Below are 17,650 nucleotides of genomic sequence, written 5' to 3'. Positions count from 1 at the left end.
TTCTTATCTCTTCTTGCTCTTCTTTGGAACTCTGCATTCAGATGCTTATGTCTGTCCTTTTCTCCTTTGCTTTTCGCTTCTCTTCTTTTCACAGCTATTTGTAAGCCCTCCCCAGACAGCTATTTTGTTTTTTTGCATTTCTTTTCCATGAGGATGGTCTTGATCCCTGTCTCCTGTACAATGTCACGAACCTCTGTCCATAGTTCATCAGGCACTCTATCTATCAGATCTAGTCCCTTAAATCTATTTCTCACTTCCAGTGTATAATCATAGGGATTTAATTTAGGTCATACCTGAATGGTCTAGTGGTGTTCTGTACTTTCTTTATTTTAAATCTGAATATTGCAATAAGGAGTTCATGATCTGAGCCACAGTCAGCTCCTGGTCTTGTTTTTGTTGACTGTATAGAGCTTCTCCATCTTTGGCTGCAAAGAATATAATCAATCTGGTTTCAGTGTTGACCATCTGGTGATGTCCATGTGTAGAGTCTTCTCTTGTGTTGTTGGAAGAGGGTGTTTGCTGTGACCAGTGCATTCTCTTGGCAGAACTCTATTAGCCTTTACCCTGCTTCATTCTGTACTCCAAGGCTAAATTTACCTGTTACTCCAAGTGTTTCTTGACTTCCTACTTTTGCATTCCAGTCACCTATAATGAAAAGAACATCTTTTTTGGGTGTTAGTTCTAAAAGGTCTTGTAGGTCTTCAGAGAACCATTCAACTTCAGCTTCTTCAGCATTAGTCGTTGGGGCATAGACTTGGATTACCATGGTATTGAATGGTTTCTCTTGGCAATGAACAGAGTTCATTCTGCTGTTTTTGAGACTGCATCCAATTACTGCATTTCAGACTCTTGTTGACTATGATGGTTACTCCATTTCTTCTAAGGGATTGCTGCCCTCAGTAGTAGATATAATGGTCATCTGAGTTAAATTCACCCATTCCAGTCTATTTTAGTTTGCTGATACCTAAAATGTCAATGTTCACTCTTGCCATCTCCTGTTTGACCACTTCTAATTTGCCTTGATTCATGGACCTAACATTCCAGATTCCTATGCAACGTTGCTCTTTATAGCATAGGACCTTGCTTTCATCATAAGTCACATCCACAACTGGGTGTTGTTTTTGCTTTGGCTCCATCCTCTCATTCTTGAGTTATTTCTCCACTGATCTCCAGTAGCATATTGGGCACCTACCGACCTATGGAGTTCATCTTTCAATGTCCTATATTTTTGCCTTTTCATACTCTTCAAAGGGTTCTCAAGGCATGAATACTGAAGTGGTTTGCCATTCCCTTCTCCAGTGGACCACATTTTGTCAGAAGTCTCCACCATGACCCATCTAACTTGAGTGGCCCTACATGGCTTTGCTCAATAGTTTCATTGAGTTAGACAAGGCTGTGGTCCATGTGATTAGATTGGTTAACTAACATATAGTCAGCATTCAATAAATTGGCATTTATTATTAATCTTTCTTCAGTGGCATAGTATTTGGGCTTGCCATATCTATAAGTGATTTCCTCTTCCCCGTATTTGCTATAGCAGTCTGCTATTAACACCAATGATTCTAATCTTTGCATTTTTGCTGTCCTTCTTATCACTTTTTTTTTTTACCTTGCTTGTAAAGCCAAGACTCTATTCCTTTTCTTAAAATCTGATAGGACTGATAATCACAGTGTTTTCTTGTTTATGCTTGATAAATTAATTACCTCAATCAGGATAATAGGGATTTACAATGAAACATAGTTTTCTCACATAGTTTTTGTGCTCTTTGTTACAAATAGGCTATGAATTTCTCTTCCATGCTCCAGAATCCAGACTGATCAAACTTTCTTATTTGAGACATTACTGATCTCAGAGGAACATAATGGAAACACTGGAAGGCTCACGTAGCTTCTGCTTAGGTATGGTACTCATATGTCACTGGGCACTCTAAATTATACGACCAGAGTGAAAACAATGGGGCAGGAATTCACCGCCTTTCCACAGAGAGACGTGGCAAGTATTTTAGTACAATCAGTTACATTTCAGTGGTCATCTTTGTAGTTCAACTATTTTCAGCTGTCATGCCCATTTTTTCTTTATGTTCAAGGGCTGTTCTATGGCTATCATGCTGTGTTTTGTGATGCTTTGTGGAAGGGGTAATATTCATCATTTTTTTATAATTTAATCTCAGAAGTACATTATTTTAAAATTGCAACCAAAACATTCTGAAAATAATATTTTTAAATAATCTTAATTCAGAAATATACTCTGAATATATGTAACCCATTTTCATTTGCTGGCAAACGATAACAACACTTTATTCAAAATATTTCAAAAGCAAGAAGGTAATTATTGAGAAATCAAATAATTTAATCACACATATTTGAAAGTGAAGTGAGTCAAAAATACATATACTCTGTAATACTTTTAATAGTTTATACTTTAAAATTTTATTTCCAGATAATTTCAGAGAAATTACATCATTTCCTATGATCAGTAATAGATTGCACTCTCATGTCTATAGCATTGACTGAAGAAACAGAAAATACAATGTGACATAAAGGTCTCTATAACACAAGAGTTTTTATATATTTTGTTGCTTTATATCAAATGAGAATTAAACATTTCAAAATATTAGAGCATAATTTAGCCACAAAATGATGTACTATTACACTAACAATATACTTATCATGAATGAGGTTACACTCCAAAATGACTTATAACAAATATTTTTAAAATATCATGCAAGACAATTATTTGACAATATAAAGAGTTTTGTCTGTAAAGTCTTGAATGTTTCCTTAGTTTTATCTGAGATACAGAGGCCCTCTTGTGGTGATATCTAGGCATTTGCAGTGACTGTTTTTTAAGTTTCAACTTGTCTGGCACAGATATGGCTTTTCAAATGAATTAAGTCCTGGGTCATTTAAAATTTTTGAGGTCTTCAGCATGTATAAAAATTGCCAAAAAGATGTCTACAAAGAATATAATATAGTTCATTTAAACTTTTAAGCACACCTACTAAAACGAAATATAAATGTGCTCTTTAAAATGAGAGAAAAGATCAAAAATACTAATTCACAGTGTATGATTGGGTGTGTAGTCTATCAACAGAACCAAATTTAAAGGTGTACAATACTCAGCTTTCAGGGGAGTCAGTTTATCTCTGTGATTTTGGCATGACTGTTTCCGGTAACACAGATGAGTAAAACTTTATATTTAGTTCCTCTGGGTCAAATGTTCCTCTTTCCCAATTGTCCCAGTTGTCCCAATTCCCTGCCTCAATTCCTGATGCCACCCTGCCTAGTCTTGTGAACAGATGAATTGTTTAAAAAGACTATAAACTAAAATAAAAAATCTTTTATATCTGACACAGCACACAGCCTGCTCTGTTTTCTTCTCTTTTCCTCGTATATCACTCTAGGGTCTGTGCTTACCATGAAAAATGAAAATAATAATTGAGAGAGTACTTTGAGCAGGAATTATGTAGAATGGGCAGTGACCTTCAGCTTCTCTGTATGTAAATATCACTTGAGAATATAGATTCTTCAGGTCTGTAGCCAAAATTTCTGACTTAGGGGTCCTGTGAAACTCAATTTTAATACCCATTCCAGATTTTTTTAGGTCCATTTGGCTACAAGAGTAATTCTTAGCTTTGGCTATAGAATCAACTGAGGGACTTTAAAATTCTGATTCCTAGGATTCACTCAAGATTACTTCAATCAGGATTTCTCAGAATGGGTCCAGGCACCTCCTGCTGATTCTAACATGCAACTAATTTGATAACTACTGAAATAGAGCACAGAAGCATGGATGTGCTGTAGCCTGGACAGCCTAGGACCACCAGGTACCCACTTAAAGTTCAACAAAGTTGGGTTGATTGTCTCACTGCAATGAAGGAGATTGCACACTGAAGGAACAGTGGTATCTCACTGAGGAACGGCCAAGCCAGGGTTATTTTAGGTCATGGGTATAGGGTGGAGTTGAGTGTTTTGATAGACTCAAAGCAAAACAGCTTGTATAAAGAGATCAATATCAGGTCTGCACTGCAGAGCGCACCTACAGTCCTGTTTCCTTGGACACACTAACGTTGAGACAGAGGGGCAATGTTGTATCCAGAAACCCTTTAGCAGAGGCTCTGCACTCAGGTTGTCAATCAAGACCATTTTTCTGTGTCAAAGTGACTTACATCCTCCAGACAAGAGAGGGATATTTCCTTCTTACTGATATGATTTCAGACAGCAAACTTTCTGATAGTCTGTGATTTTGGATAACAAAGTTTCTCAGTATATAACAAAGCAGCAGTCACTCAAAGTGGACACTTTGCAGCTGCAGTATATTTAGTGAAGAAATACTGAATCCTGTTAACTTTGCAACTGGTTTCATCTGTGTCAGTTATTCCAGCTTGATGAATGGCAGAGCAGAGTCTTATCTAAATTTTACCTTTTCAGACAGAATATTGGCCCCAACTCTGTTGCTTCCAGAAGGAAGATGGCACAGGAAGAGGGCCCAAGCATGACAGCGTATAGATATGATTCATGCATTAATTCAGCAGAGACTTTCTGAGTCCCTACTACATGCGGGGGCCTGTGCAGGGTACTGGAAATTTTGTGATGAACAGAGCTCAGTCTCTTCCCTCAAGAAACTTTCAGACTCGTAGAAAAAACAGATAAATAGGCAAATACAGCAAGGTATAGGTGCTGTAACTAGACCTAAGTCTAGGCTGCCAAGGACAATTAACTGTCTTGGTGGTTCAGGGGACTGGAAAAAGTTTACCCTAGGTTATGGAAGAGAGAGGGCTATGGAGGGGAAGGGGACAAGGGAGTCAAGGGCAAAATGTTGGAAGCAGAGGAAAAAGGACTTTGGAAACAGAATCGTCTAGGCTCTGATCCAGGCTCTACCAGACTGGGTATCACTGTAACCCTGAACTGCAGTTTTCTCATCTGTAAAATAAGGATACCAAAACAGAGACACATTCAGTAAGTGCCAGACAGAGTACTGAGTAATAAAATTACATCAGTGAACCAAAGAAACAAGCTCCCTAACCCTTGAATAACATGCACGAAGGTGGAGGTATACAAAAATAATAATTATAATTGAAGTATAAATTATTTAGTATATTAGGTAATAAATGCAGAGTGGATAAAATTGAAAGTGCTAGTGGAGGGCATGAGAGAGAATGGCGAGTGGAGGTTTAAGGATGTGAAGTCAGAAAAAAACCCTTTGACATAGTCCAGGGGCATCTGATGAGGTTAGGGACAAGAAGCTAGCTTGACTAAGCTACAGGGGAAACCCAAGTCCTGCGTCAGCTACTCTTTCGACCTCACTTGACACTTCCCTTTCTTCTGAACTACTGCTTTTTTAAATTCAGGAAGCCTATGTCCCTTAGTTGAAGTCCTCATTCTGTACACAGCAATGATGCCCAAGACCTCATTGCTAAATGGCCTTGTTTTGAAGCCACTATTTTCAAGGGCTCTCTATGTGTCTGAATAGCTAGTTATGGTAATATGGCTCTAACTATTGGTGATTACTGATATCTACTGCAAATATTCCAGTATTTGGGCATCACCTGTTTGTGTTAGGTCCATATGCAATATTATCCTAATCTGTTAGTCTCTTAAGTCTAACGGAACATTTAACTAACTGAGCTGAGACACATATCAATAATCATAACCCATCCCACCTCCTGGGCCTTTTCCCATTCCCATCCTCAAAAGTGGTATCTGTTTGTACCACTGATATGAATTAGAGATATTGTTTTTCAAAATGAGAAGTAGGAATAGAGAAAGTTTAGGAAAAAATAGATATATCGATTTCCCTCCTTTATTCTCCTTAGCTTAGAGCCAAGCCAACAACCTACCTTTGGATCCTATGTCGCTCAATTGCGACATTAATCAAGGCACTCAGTCTTCATAGCCTCCTTTCCTCTCTTGTAGAACTGGGCTGTATACCTTCCTTTTAGGGCACTGGAAGAATTAAAGAAGTAAATACTTGCAAAAGACTAAGCCAAAAGACCCTGGTTCATTACAGGCAATGAACAATATATCGATTGGTTCTTCTTTTTTAACCCATAAAGCATAACCAGGGGACTGTCTCTTACTCTATTTCTTTGCTCCTGGCATTAAACAGATTGTCTGACCCAGGGTTTGTATTCAGTAGTACATATATACTGAATAAATGGATTTAACATTTTTTTCATTAAAAATTAGCTATATTTGCTAAGGTCTCTGACATCCTGGAATCTGCCCATGCCTGCTATATTACTTCATATACATTTTTTAAAACTGGCAATGACAATAGGATATGATCTATTCATTCGTAGAAGAAATATTGTAAAAGATTTAAGCCGATATGTTTTATCCAATAGACCAATTAAAGACAATCCAAAGGCTTACCTATGATGTAGAATTTCATGTTATTCACCTCAAAGTGATTAATTTATATAAATCAATATGAATTAATATAAAAGTGGTTAATTAACTGATTAATAAATTTATTAATTAAAGCAGTCAATTTTATTAATTTATATAAATTATAAATTTATATAAATATACTTAAATATGCTGTTTTCCTAAGAATCTTCATAACCTGATAATTAGAATATAAATGGCAACTTAGCAATATGTATCAAGAGCCTTAAAAGTGTTCCTAGTAAGTAACCTCATTTCCAAAAATGTATCCAAATGAAATAATTTATATACACATGTAGAAAATGACTATGCATCATTTTTTGAAAAGAAGGAAATAATCTGAACATCTAACAAGGGAAGAAAGGATGAATGAATTAGGGTAAACAATTACAGTCATCTTAAGTACAGGCTTAGAAGAAATTAATATACATGTTCACCAATACCAATAGATATCTACAGAAAGTTAATAAAAACCCTGTTCATGAGAGGTGCAAACTGGAATCTACTGAAATCCCTAGTTACAGTGAAATGGATATGTAACTTATAGTATCTGCATATAATGAAATAGTATTTATTGATGAGAAGGAGCAAGCAATTGCTGCACAAACAAGATGAATGAATTTCAACAAAGTAAATTTGAATTCAAAAGCCAGACATTAAAGAATATATAATGTATTATTCCACTTTTTAAATTTTTTTAAAATGGATAATACTAAAATTAAGTGGGAAATAGATGGGGAAACAGTGGAAACATTATCAGACTTTATTTTTTGAGGCTCCAAAATCACTGCAGATGGTGACTGCAGCCATGAAATTAAAAGATGCTTACTCCTTGGAAGAGAAGTTATGACCAACCTAGATAGTATATTCAAAAGCAGAGACATTACTTTGCCGACTAAGGTCCGTCCAGTCAAGGCTATGGTTTTCCCAGTGGTCATGTATGGATGTGAGAGTTGGACTGTGAAGAAGGCTGAGCGCCGAAGAATTGATGCTTTTGAACTCTCGTGTTGGAGAAGACTCTTGGGAGTCCCTTGGACTGCAAGGACATCCAACCAGTCCATTCTGAAGGAGATCAACCCTGGGATTTCTTTGGAAGGAATAATGCTAAAGCTGAAACTCCAGTACTTTGGCCACCTCATGCGAAGAGTTGTCTCATTGGAAAAGACTCTGATGTTGGGAGGGGTTGGGGGCAGGAAGAGAAGGGGACGACAGAGGATGAGATGGCTGGATGGCATCACTGACTCGGTGGACATGAGTCTGAGTGAACTCCGGGAGATGGTGAAGGACAGGGAGGCCTAGCGTGCTGCGATTCATGGGGTCGCAAAGAGTCAGACACGACTGAGTGACTGAACTGACTGGCTGATGATTGTGAAGTGAGATAGTTATTAAAACATTTAAAGATATTGGAAAATACTCATAATTTAATAAAAGACAATAACATTTAAAACTATATATAATATATGATCCCCATTCTGCAAAAAAAAAAAAAAAGTTGCTGTGAGAAACATCAGTCAGGATCTCAATAGGAAATATATGACACACTCAAATTAGGATAATTAGAGGAGGCTTTGTCTTAAAAGCCTGGGCAGGGTGTGGGGGACCACAAGGGGCAGCGATGCAATAGCGTTGTTACTACCCCAGACCTGATGAGACATGAGCAGGAGAGGCTCCCAGTGCCAGGAGAGAGCTGTTCATAGAGGAGAGGGTCACTGGCCCTTGGGTGAAGATGCAGCCTGGCTGCAGTGAATTCAAGGGAGGAAGGAAGGGAACATTTAACTCATTCTCCTCCATCCTCCCAGCCTCCCACTGGGGCTCCCTGCTAACCTTGAAGCCAAAGTGTCATGGTTGTGGTCCTTACAGGTCAGCCCACCAGGAGGAGCACAGGCTGCACGGGGAAGGTGTGGGCGAGGCACACGTGCCCTCTGATTGCCGAAGCGGGAGGAGGGGCTTCAGAGAAGACCCATTTTGTTCTTTATGTACCTGTCTATTTGTTGCAATAATATACAAGGTTGTTAATTCTAGGGGAAAATGTGTGTCCGAGTGTGTGAAGGGATGTGTGCCTGTGAGGTTATGAATGTAAAGGAATTTATGTGTGTGTGTGAGAGACAGTGCAGGTGGGTATGTGTGAGCGTGGATGTAAACGTATACAGGTAATGTGAGATGGTGTACTTGTGGATGTATCTGTGGGGTATGAATGTTAATGAGTGTGTGTGTGTGTGAGTTGTGGGAGGGAGGTGTGGATGCATTTGTGAAAGCCCGTGTGTGAGAGTGCACAAGTGGATCTGAGGTGGTATGTGCGTAAGGTTGTCTATGGTGGGGAGTTGTATGTGAAAAAGCGTGTTAGTGCGGGAGGCTGTTTGTGTGTGAGTGTGAATGCATGTGCGAATGTTGTACAGGTGGATGAGCGTTTCTGTTCGTGTAAGGGGCAGACATGTTTGTGACAGGTGTGTGCGAGGGGACGTGTGCATTTATATGAGTATCTTTGTTGGGCTGTGAGGACAGAGAGGGTGCGTGAGATATGTATGAGTGAGAGGGAGGCGGGTGAGTAAGACTGTGTGAAGATCTGTGTGTATTAGTGTGCATGCGTGCATATGCACACGCATAGGTGCACTTATATATTGATACATCTGTAACATAGAAGTAAAAACATTTCCTTCAAGGAAAATAGAAAAGTGGAGAAAATATTTTCATAATAGTAGTCTCTAGTGGTGGAATAAGAGGCAAATCTAATTTTCTTGACTCTTCTGTTATTTTGTAGTCAAAAAAACAATGAACAGTTCAGTCTGTTTCCTTCATTCCCAGAGCACATGGGAAATATTGTACTTTTCTGGAAACAGGTAAAAATAATAAAACATCTTGACTGTTATAAGGTTTCTTGACAGGAATGTGTTTGAAAATTGGACTTCTCTCTTTCTTAACATATAACCATACAGATATCTTAAGTCTCTGGTTAATTTATAGAATGAGATCCTGTCTTTACATATGAGAACCATATAAATGTTTAATTCTTCATATAATTTCATTAATTTTCAGCTGTCCCCATAATCAAAACTAATAGTTATTGGTATTTGCCATCCAAGGCCCTATGGTCTTCCATTAGTGGATTGGTGTTAAGAATCTAATGAACCACCACGTCACGCTGTTTCGGGAGCTAAAGTGCTTTAGGGTTACCAAAGCCTCAAAGTGTAAACACAAATATTAACAGGGATTATCAATGATGGAGTGGCTTAGGTAATTATTACAATTTTTTCTTTTAATTTTTTCCTTTTTAAGGCAGCTTTTTAAAAAATAGTGATCCTATAGGGCTTATGTAATAAGGTTTCTGTCAAACTGGTTTAGTAGCAGGTTGTTTTCCTAAGTCTGCACAAAAGACACCACTATTCCATCATCTCTCTGCTGCCTCACTTCACTAATAATAAAATATGAGGCTTTCCAGATTCTAGGCTGTATCTTACTAAAAACTTGTGGCATTCAATGGCTGGAGTGTTAGTCTATTTTTAATTTATTTCAACCTTGGCTGTTTTTTAAAAGTTATTTTCTATCATCAACATCAGGCCTCTGCAGCCTAATTTATTTTGCATTGTTACCTGTGGGCTCCACAGTATAACTAGAATGTGAATTAGCTACTTGGAATTCTGAGTGACTAGTTTACTTTTATGTAGATTATAATGAAAAGGAATTCTGTATATCACATATATATATATGTATTACCTTTCCTTTATACTTAACATGCTACCTCAGCTATTAAAATATACACAGGACATATTCTATTACAAATGCTATTTAGTTTGGCTTAAGACAATCTTGCTTGCAGAACATACGTTACTGAACCCTGAGCAAGGACTCAAACCTGCAGGTGCTTTTTATGGTCTGGTTAGTGCTTGTCAGCACTCTGCTTGTCTCAATATTGCATCTATCAAACAGTTCACTTCAAACAACATTACTGGGAAACTTCTAGTAAAATGTTAACAGAAACCATCTTCAAACCATCTACGACCTTTTTTGTAGGGCTAAAGCAAGAGCAGTGGGGCTTAATTCGGCCACCTCAGACCACTGCTGTGGTTCAGTGAACACTTTATTTTCCCACTTGAATTTGAGCTCTTCTGCAAGATCATTCCTGCCGATCTTGCGGAGATGGCGAGCTAGGAGGCGAAGTTTGTCGGTGGAATTTGGGAGTGATCTTTTCCAAAAACAAAGAAGTTCATGGGTCTGTTCTGTGAGATCATCAGGGTTCTTCAGTTTGATGAGCTGAATGGTGCTGTGGCGAAGAGGGAGTGAGGAGGAGAGACACAGGGCATTCTCCTCTGAGAGCTCATCCGCCAGCCAGTAGAGCAAGTTGTCCCACAGGGCTTCTGCCAGAAACACAGGGGACACTCAGAGTTAGAACCCTTTCCTGGGGGGCGTGCTCATCCAACCCTCCACCTGTCCCCAGGAAACCTACGCAATCTCCGGTTTGGCCTCTCGGCAGCAGAATGATGTCGGCCCACCCAGAACAGCTGAGAGCCTTTGGGATCTCCTTCTGAGGGAACCACCTATTGCAGAGGGTTAGAGATGCTCCTCCAATGTTAACTTCCCTGAGATCAAGGAGGCCTTGTTAACATGGTACTCATGTCCCCACCCTGGATAGTCTAAATAAGACTAGGATATGGGCAAAACTTAGCATTTTTCACAAGCACCCGCATGACGCTGATGCTCAGGTCCCCAACCACATTTGAATAGTACTATGTTAAAAGACATTTTTAGGTTCAAAAAATACTTCTCTTAACTAGTGCTAACCTAATACATAAACAATAGCAGCAGTTAGGCAATCCTCACACCCCAGTCCCCCAACTACAGACATACACTCACACACATACATAAACTCAGCAAGATCCACTCTCCAAAGATGAGCTCTACAGAAGGCCCATTGCATGTCCTTCCCTTGGCTTCTGGACTATTTAGAACCATAAACATTGCTGAATATACCCCATATGTTCAGCTTACCCTTTCCCTTACCCTGTGACTCCTGCTACCACTTAAATGTATGATTCCAATTTTCTATTGTTGTTACTCATTTTACTGTGTAGCCCTCACTCTTAGAAAACCCCTCAGACCCCACCATCTCTCTCCTTCCGCATGTAAGTTCTAACCTGCATCACAGCCACTTTCTCCCACTCATGCGAAAGTCTGCACCAGTTTCCCTGGTTTGGTGTCAGAAAAGAGCTCTCTGTCTGCCACCTTTTACTGTATTCTATCCACCTCCTCACATAGATTGCACCTGCTTTTACATGATAAATCATACCACTTTTCTCTGAAAGCTGCTCAGGAAATGGAGCCAACACATCCGTCCTCTCCACTGTCACTTTCATACCAACATTCCGCTTCCTTCCTGCAATATATTCATTTAATGCCCATGCTACATGGGTAGGCCTTCTTCTCCCTGACAGCATCATCTGTCTCTTGCCGTTGGCAGGCCCCGTCATCAGCAATCCTGTCGATAACTATTTGCACCTCTGACCTCCTCATTTCTAAATCTCGTCAACATCACTGACCTGTGTGATGACTCAGAAACTGACTTTCATGACCAATCCTTACATTTCATCACCAGCCAGAATTTTTCTGTCTCCTTGGCTTCACCTGCTCAGTATTATTGCTAACCGCTGCCCCTAAACCTCCACAGCTTTTATTCCTTTGCTCCTGCTTAATACGCTTCTTGCCCCATTACAGCAAGTCCTTTGACGCCCACACCATTCCATCATGTCTGCCTCTGAACGCATACTACCCATAACAGTCAGCTCTATGTGTCAATGATGGGCTTGCATCCTCCTTAAAATCTGCTGTCCTCTTTAGCTTTCGATGTTCTCAATTTGTCAGCCATCAATTCTGTCTTACTTACATGGCAATCAACTACTGGGATATCCCAGGTTATAAAAGAAACAGAATGTGATCCTCAAGTTCTATGTTCTGCACACATTTTAAGTCTTCAGCAGCTTACAAATTCATTAAAAATTCTGTTTCCCGTGTTCAATTTAAAATTTTCCACAGGAGTGTCGATCAACTCTCAGTCTCACTCTTACTGTGTTTCACTTAGCCAGAGGCTCTTCCTCCTAACTTTCCCCAAAGCTATTTGACCTGAGTTCTCATAATCTCACGTTCATTTCAAAGTCACTTTCTTATAGAATCTCACTCCACCATGCTTGACGGGTGCCATCCCCACAGTGTTTTTCATCAAATTATTTCCCTTCACACGATTTCCTTAACCACTCTTCCATCAGGCTCTTTCCAGGCTTCGCACAAGTACCATCAGGCTTTCCTTTCCTTGTTTCTCCTACTGTTTCTAGCTCCCAGGCTCTCTCTCTGCTTCCTATTCCATAAAACCTTTTTGTGCCTAACGTACATTTGATGCCTTAAATCCATCAATATTAACTCTTTCCTAGGCCCTTGCTTTGGGGTTATATAGCCTCTTTTAAAAAAAATTATTTAAGTATAGTTGATTTACATGGTGTGTTAATTTCTACTGTGCAGCAAAGTAACTCAGATATATATACATTATTTTTCATATTCTTTTCCATATAGTTTATCACAGCATATTGATATCCTCTTTTAAAACTCTGTTTAAGCTTTTCTTTCCAATCTTTCTAAAGCCCTCCTAGATACTACTTATAGCAACTGATTCTGCATCTTCTCCAGCTTCCACAGAGCATTTTACTCCTTCCCTTGGGTTCCATGGCCTGCCCTGGTGTTCCTCTTTTCTCTCTCTTCCCTCTGTGCTGACTTTCTTCCTCCTAATTGTGCTGAATTGCTGCTTCCTAGCTCAGGCCCCTTCTATTTCTGCCCCTCCCCTTGAAATTCACCATCTGCCGTAACCATCTCCTCTGGGAGATGTGAAATATCCCAGATCTAGTGTATCGTCATCTTTAACTCTGGTTTCCTAAATCCCGGTACAGGCACACCTTGTTTTCTTGTGCTTTGCTTTATTGCCCTTCATGGATACTGCATTGCTTGTTGTTGTTGTTTGCAAATTGAAGATTTGTGGCAACTCTGGGTCAAGCAAATCTATGAGTGCCATTTTTCCAACATCTTTGCTCACTTTGTGTCTCTGTGTCACATTTTGGTCCTTCTCACAGTTTTTCAAGTTTTTTCATTATTTTATTTGGTATGGTGATCTGTGATCCGTGATCATTGATGTTACTATTGTAAAAAGATTATGACTCACTGAAGGCTCAGAAAACAGCATTTTTTTAGCAGTGAAATATTTTTAACATATGTACATTAGTTTTTAGACTTAATTCTATTGCACACTTAGACTACAGTATAATGTAAATGTAACTTTTAAATGTACTAGGAAACCCCAAAATTCATGTGATTTTATCATGATATTTGCTTTATTGTGATGGTTTGAAACCAAACCCACACTCATCTGCAATATTCATCTCCTGGTTATCTTTTCCAGTTTATAGTACAGCAAATTTATATTCCACATTACTAAAATTGAAATCAACTTTAGTTTTTCCCTCCTTCCACCTGATCCTTTATTCACTATTTCAGTAAATGGGACCACTCAGCTTAGTATACTAACACACATAAGATTATCCCAGTTTCTCAAAGCCTATTGTATCTTATCACCTATACTCAAGTTTTATTGGCTCTAACTGTAATCATACCTCAGATGTTTCTCCCACTTTATAGTCTTATGGATTCAATCATGCCCTACCTCTTTTTTTCTGGAAAACTACAAGAACCAGGGTTATAACTCATACCCCTGCTATCAGTGTAGGCTGGCTTTCATCTCCTACACAACTAACAACAAGAAGTTTTCAAAGTCTAATCTGATCTTGTTCATTCCTTGTTAATACATCTCTTGGGGCCTCCTTCATTGTCTAAACTTCTCAACTTAGCATTTAAATCTGTTTATAATTTTATCCTGCTACCATCATCCTGCAGCAGCTCAGATTGCATTGGCCATGCAAAACCACATTGTATAACAATTTAGGACTCCCTGGTACATGTAAGAAAGATCACTATACCCTTGTCCTCTCTGGTGGTTGTTACCAGCGGGAGTGGGAGAGCTTTTATTTGAACACCAAGTTCTTCAAAGTCAACATTATCAACCCGCTGGGTTTTCATCTACTACTATTGTTGTTTTAGTGGGGATTTTTTGTTTGGTTTTGGGGGTTTGGGCTTTCTTGTTTTCTTTTTGCTCTATCTCCTGCTCTCACTGAAAATATCAATTTTATTGCCTCTGAGAGAGTGTATAATGCTAAGGTTTATGCCCATCCTACTTACTTCTAATTTAATTCAGCAAAGCTTGTGAAGTTTTTATACACCTCCACAAAGAAAACCCCTAAACGAAATGTTATGCCATCAGTTGGGAGACTGACACAATAGTCAAGACACACTCAATGATATCTTTTGAAGACCTATAAATTGTCACAATATTAATTATTAGCATCACAAAATGAGTCATTTCAGGGACTAAAAAAGAATAAAAGTGTCAAATTCTGAAATAGTGTCATTGTTATATAGCTGGATTAACCATAACCACAATCAAATTTTATATTTCTCTTGTGGTTTCATACCTCTATATATACCTCTATTTAAAATCTATTTTAAGATTCAAAATCTAATAGTCAACATTTCAGAACAAACCATAGTAGTTTGTTTACCAAATAAAGCAATTACTAGTTACCTTAGTTAAACAGTACTTAGTAAAGTTTATATTTCTTATGGACTTTCATAAAAGTGTAACTACATCTCCATGTAGGAATTTTGTTCATATGTGCATGACTTATAAAGGAAAACTTATTTATTTGGCTGATAAGAAATGATTATTTAGCAAACTATTGTTAATAGCAAAGTTCTCTGTTTTTTCTAAGATTCACATAAAATATAAAATATAAGAAGAAAAGAGCACCATCATAATGAGGACACAGCAAATATTCCTTACCGAGTGGATCTGTAGAAATTCTTTTGGTACTCTGTGGACGGTTGATTAATTTTTCATGCTTTGGAGAGAAAGGGACACAGAATAAGCAGAAGAAATCATTAATTTATGAACAAGATACACATAAAAGTCCTTCTGAACTTCACCCCTGTTTGGGAAAAGTACTGAATTGCATGCCTTGCAAAATTACATTGTGTATTTGTGTCTGCATGCTCAGCAATTGCTTTCCCAAGATAAGGCAACATATATTAACACAAATCTTTCAGAAAATATAAATTAGGAATATGCATATAAATATTATTATAGCAGTTTAATTAACTCTGAATAAACACTTTCTAAACTAAAATTTAAAACTGTTAATACAGCTAACAAAGAGCAAGCTACCTCTATGATACAAACATAATATTTAGTAAAAGCTGCTGTGGCCCAGGCACCTTGTTCAACACTCAGCACCAGGCCTGGTACCTGGTGGGTACTCAAACATTAGTTTTTGTGAATAAATGAGTGAATCAATGTGCAGACATAATGCTAAAAACAATCAAGTCTTTAAGCCAATATTATTCTGAAATCAACATTTTGTCAAGAATAAATCAAATATATAATCATTACTTTTCTACACTGTCCACAGAATGGTTTGTTCTCAGTTAATATAGAATCAGGAAAAATAGCACAGGAGAGTAAGTAAAAATATAGAAGTTTGAAAACCTGTACGGTGCTCTGGACAGTTTATTTTCATCCTCAGCTCTGAAATATGATTTAATAAAAGCACACACACACACACACCTCAGAAACCTATACACAGATATTCATAGCAACTTTATTTGTAATAGCTAAAAACTGGAAATGACTAAAATTTTTTGCAACAGGTGAATGGCTAAAAAAACTATTGAACGTCCACAAGGTGGGATACAATTAAATAATAAAGAGGATAAGTCACTGATAAATGCAACACCTTGCATGAACTTCAGAGTATTGTGCTGAGTGAAAAATCTCAGTCTCAAAAGGTCATATATTCTGATTCCATTTATATCACATTGTTGAACTTATAGAATTACAAAGATATAGAACAGATGGGTGATTTCCAGGGGTTAGGATGCTGGTAGAAGACTATAAAAACGTAGCACAAGGTAGGTCTTTGTAATGCTAGAACAACTGTATATCTTGAATGCAGTGGTTACACAAATCTACACATCTGATAAAACAGTAACAGTACTATATACCCATGTTTTATTGATGTCAACTTCCTGGCTTTGATATTTTGCTATAGTTATGTTAAGGTGTAACCACTGAGGAAAACTGGGTGAGAATATCTAGCACCTCTCTGTACTATATTTAGCAACTTCCTGTAAATCTATAATTATTTCAAAATAAAACTGATTTTTTTAAAAGTCTTCTCATAGCAATGATACAAGAATGATGTAGAACTCTATATTAATGCATTATAAACTGCTTCATTAAAAGCACTAAGTTATTAAATCTGAATATAATACTTTGTAAGTATTCTTGTCATATATACTACATAGACATGTATATAAAACACCCATTAAGGCTTACAAGCAAAATGGTGGCATAGGAAGCTCCAGATCTAAAAATAGATTAAAGGTCTGAATGTAAGATCTGAAATCATAAAATCCTAGACAAAAACATAGGCAGTAACATTGTGGATCTCACTCCAAAGGCAAAGGCAAAGTAAAAATAAGCAAATTGGACTACATAAATTAAAAAAAAATAACTTCTGAAGAGTTACGGCAAGCTGTTATCAAAATGAAATAGCAGCCTACTGAATGGGAAAAGATATTATTTATCTATGGGGTTAATATCTAAAATACATTTTAAAAACTCACATAACTCAATAACAAATAATTTAAAAATGGACAGGGAATCTGAACAGACACTTTGCAAAGAAGACATAGAGATGGCTAACAGGCATAGAAAGATGTTCAACACTACTAATTATTAGGGAAATGTCAATCAAAATTACAATGAGATAGTATTTGCAGAATGGCTATTATTGAAAAGAGAAAAAATAACAAATGTTAGAGAGGACAGAAAAAAAGAAAACACTCATTGTTGTGGGGCTGCAGATTGGTGCAGCCACTATGGAAAACAGTATGAACGTTCTTCAAAAATTAAGAATAGAACTACCATATTTCCACTTCTTGGTATTTATCTTAATAATATAAAAGCACTAAGTTGAAAAGATAGATGCACCCTTATGTTTATGTTTATTGCAATATATTACAGTTGTCAGATATGGAAAAAATCTAAGTGTCCATCGATAGGTGAATGGATAAAGAAGATACATTATATATATACATATATATGTATATGTATATA

At 37.6% G+C, this 17,650-nt stretch overlaps 1 protein-coding gene across 1 annotated transcript in view; it reads right to left on the bottom strand.

The window, feature by feature from the left end:
• Positions 1 to 10,380: 10,380 nt before the first annotated feature.
• Positions 10,381 to 17,650, bottom strand: part of DTHD1 (death domain containing 1) — a 93,634-nt gene continuing 86,364 nt past the window's right edge. The window contains exons 9-10 of the mRNA XM_052642264.1: positions 15,317 to 15,374; positions 10,381 to 10,742 (exon numbers count right to left, since the gene is read on the bottom strand). Of these exons, the coding sequence (XP_052498224.1) occupies positions 10,381 to 10,742; positions 15,317 to 15,374 (420 nt within the window). The remainder of the gene's footprint in view (positions 10,743 to 15,316; positions 15,375 to 17,650) is intronic.

The sequence above is a fragment of the Budorcas taxicolor genome, chromosome 6 (assembly GCF_023091745.1).
Source record: "Budorcas taxicolor isolate Tak-1 chromosome 6, Takin1.1, whole genome shotgun sequence".
Classification (NCBI taxonomy): domain Eukaryota; kingdom Metazoa; phylum Chordata; class Mammalia; order Artiodactyla; family Bovidae; genus Budorcas; species Budorcas taxicolor.
Note: the sequence above shows the minus strand (reverse complement) of the source record. Positions and strands in the feature narration are given on the sequence as shown.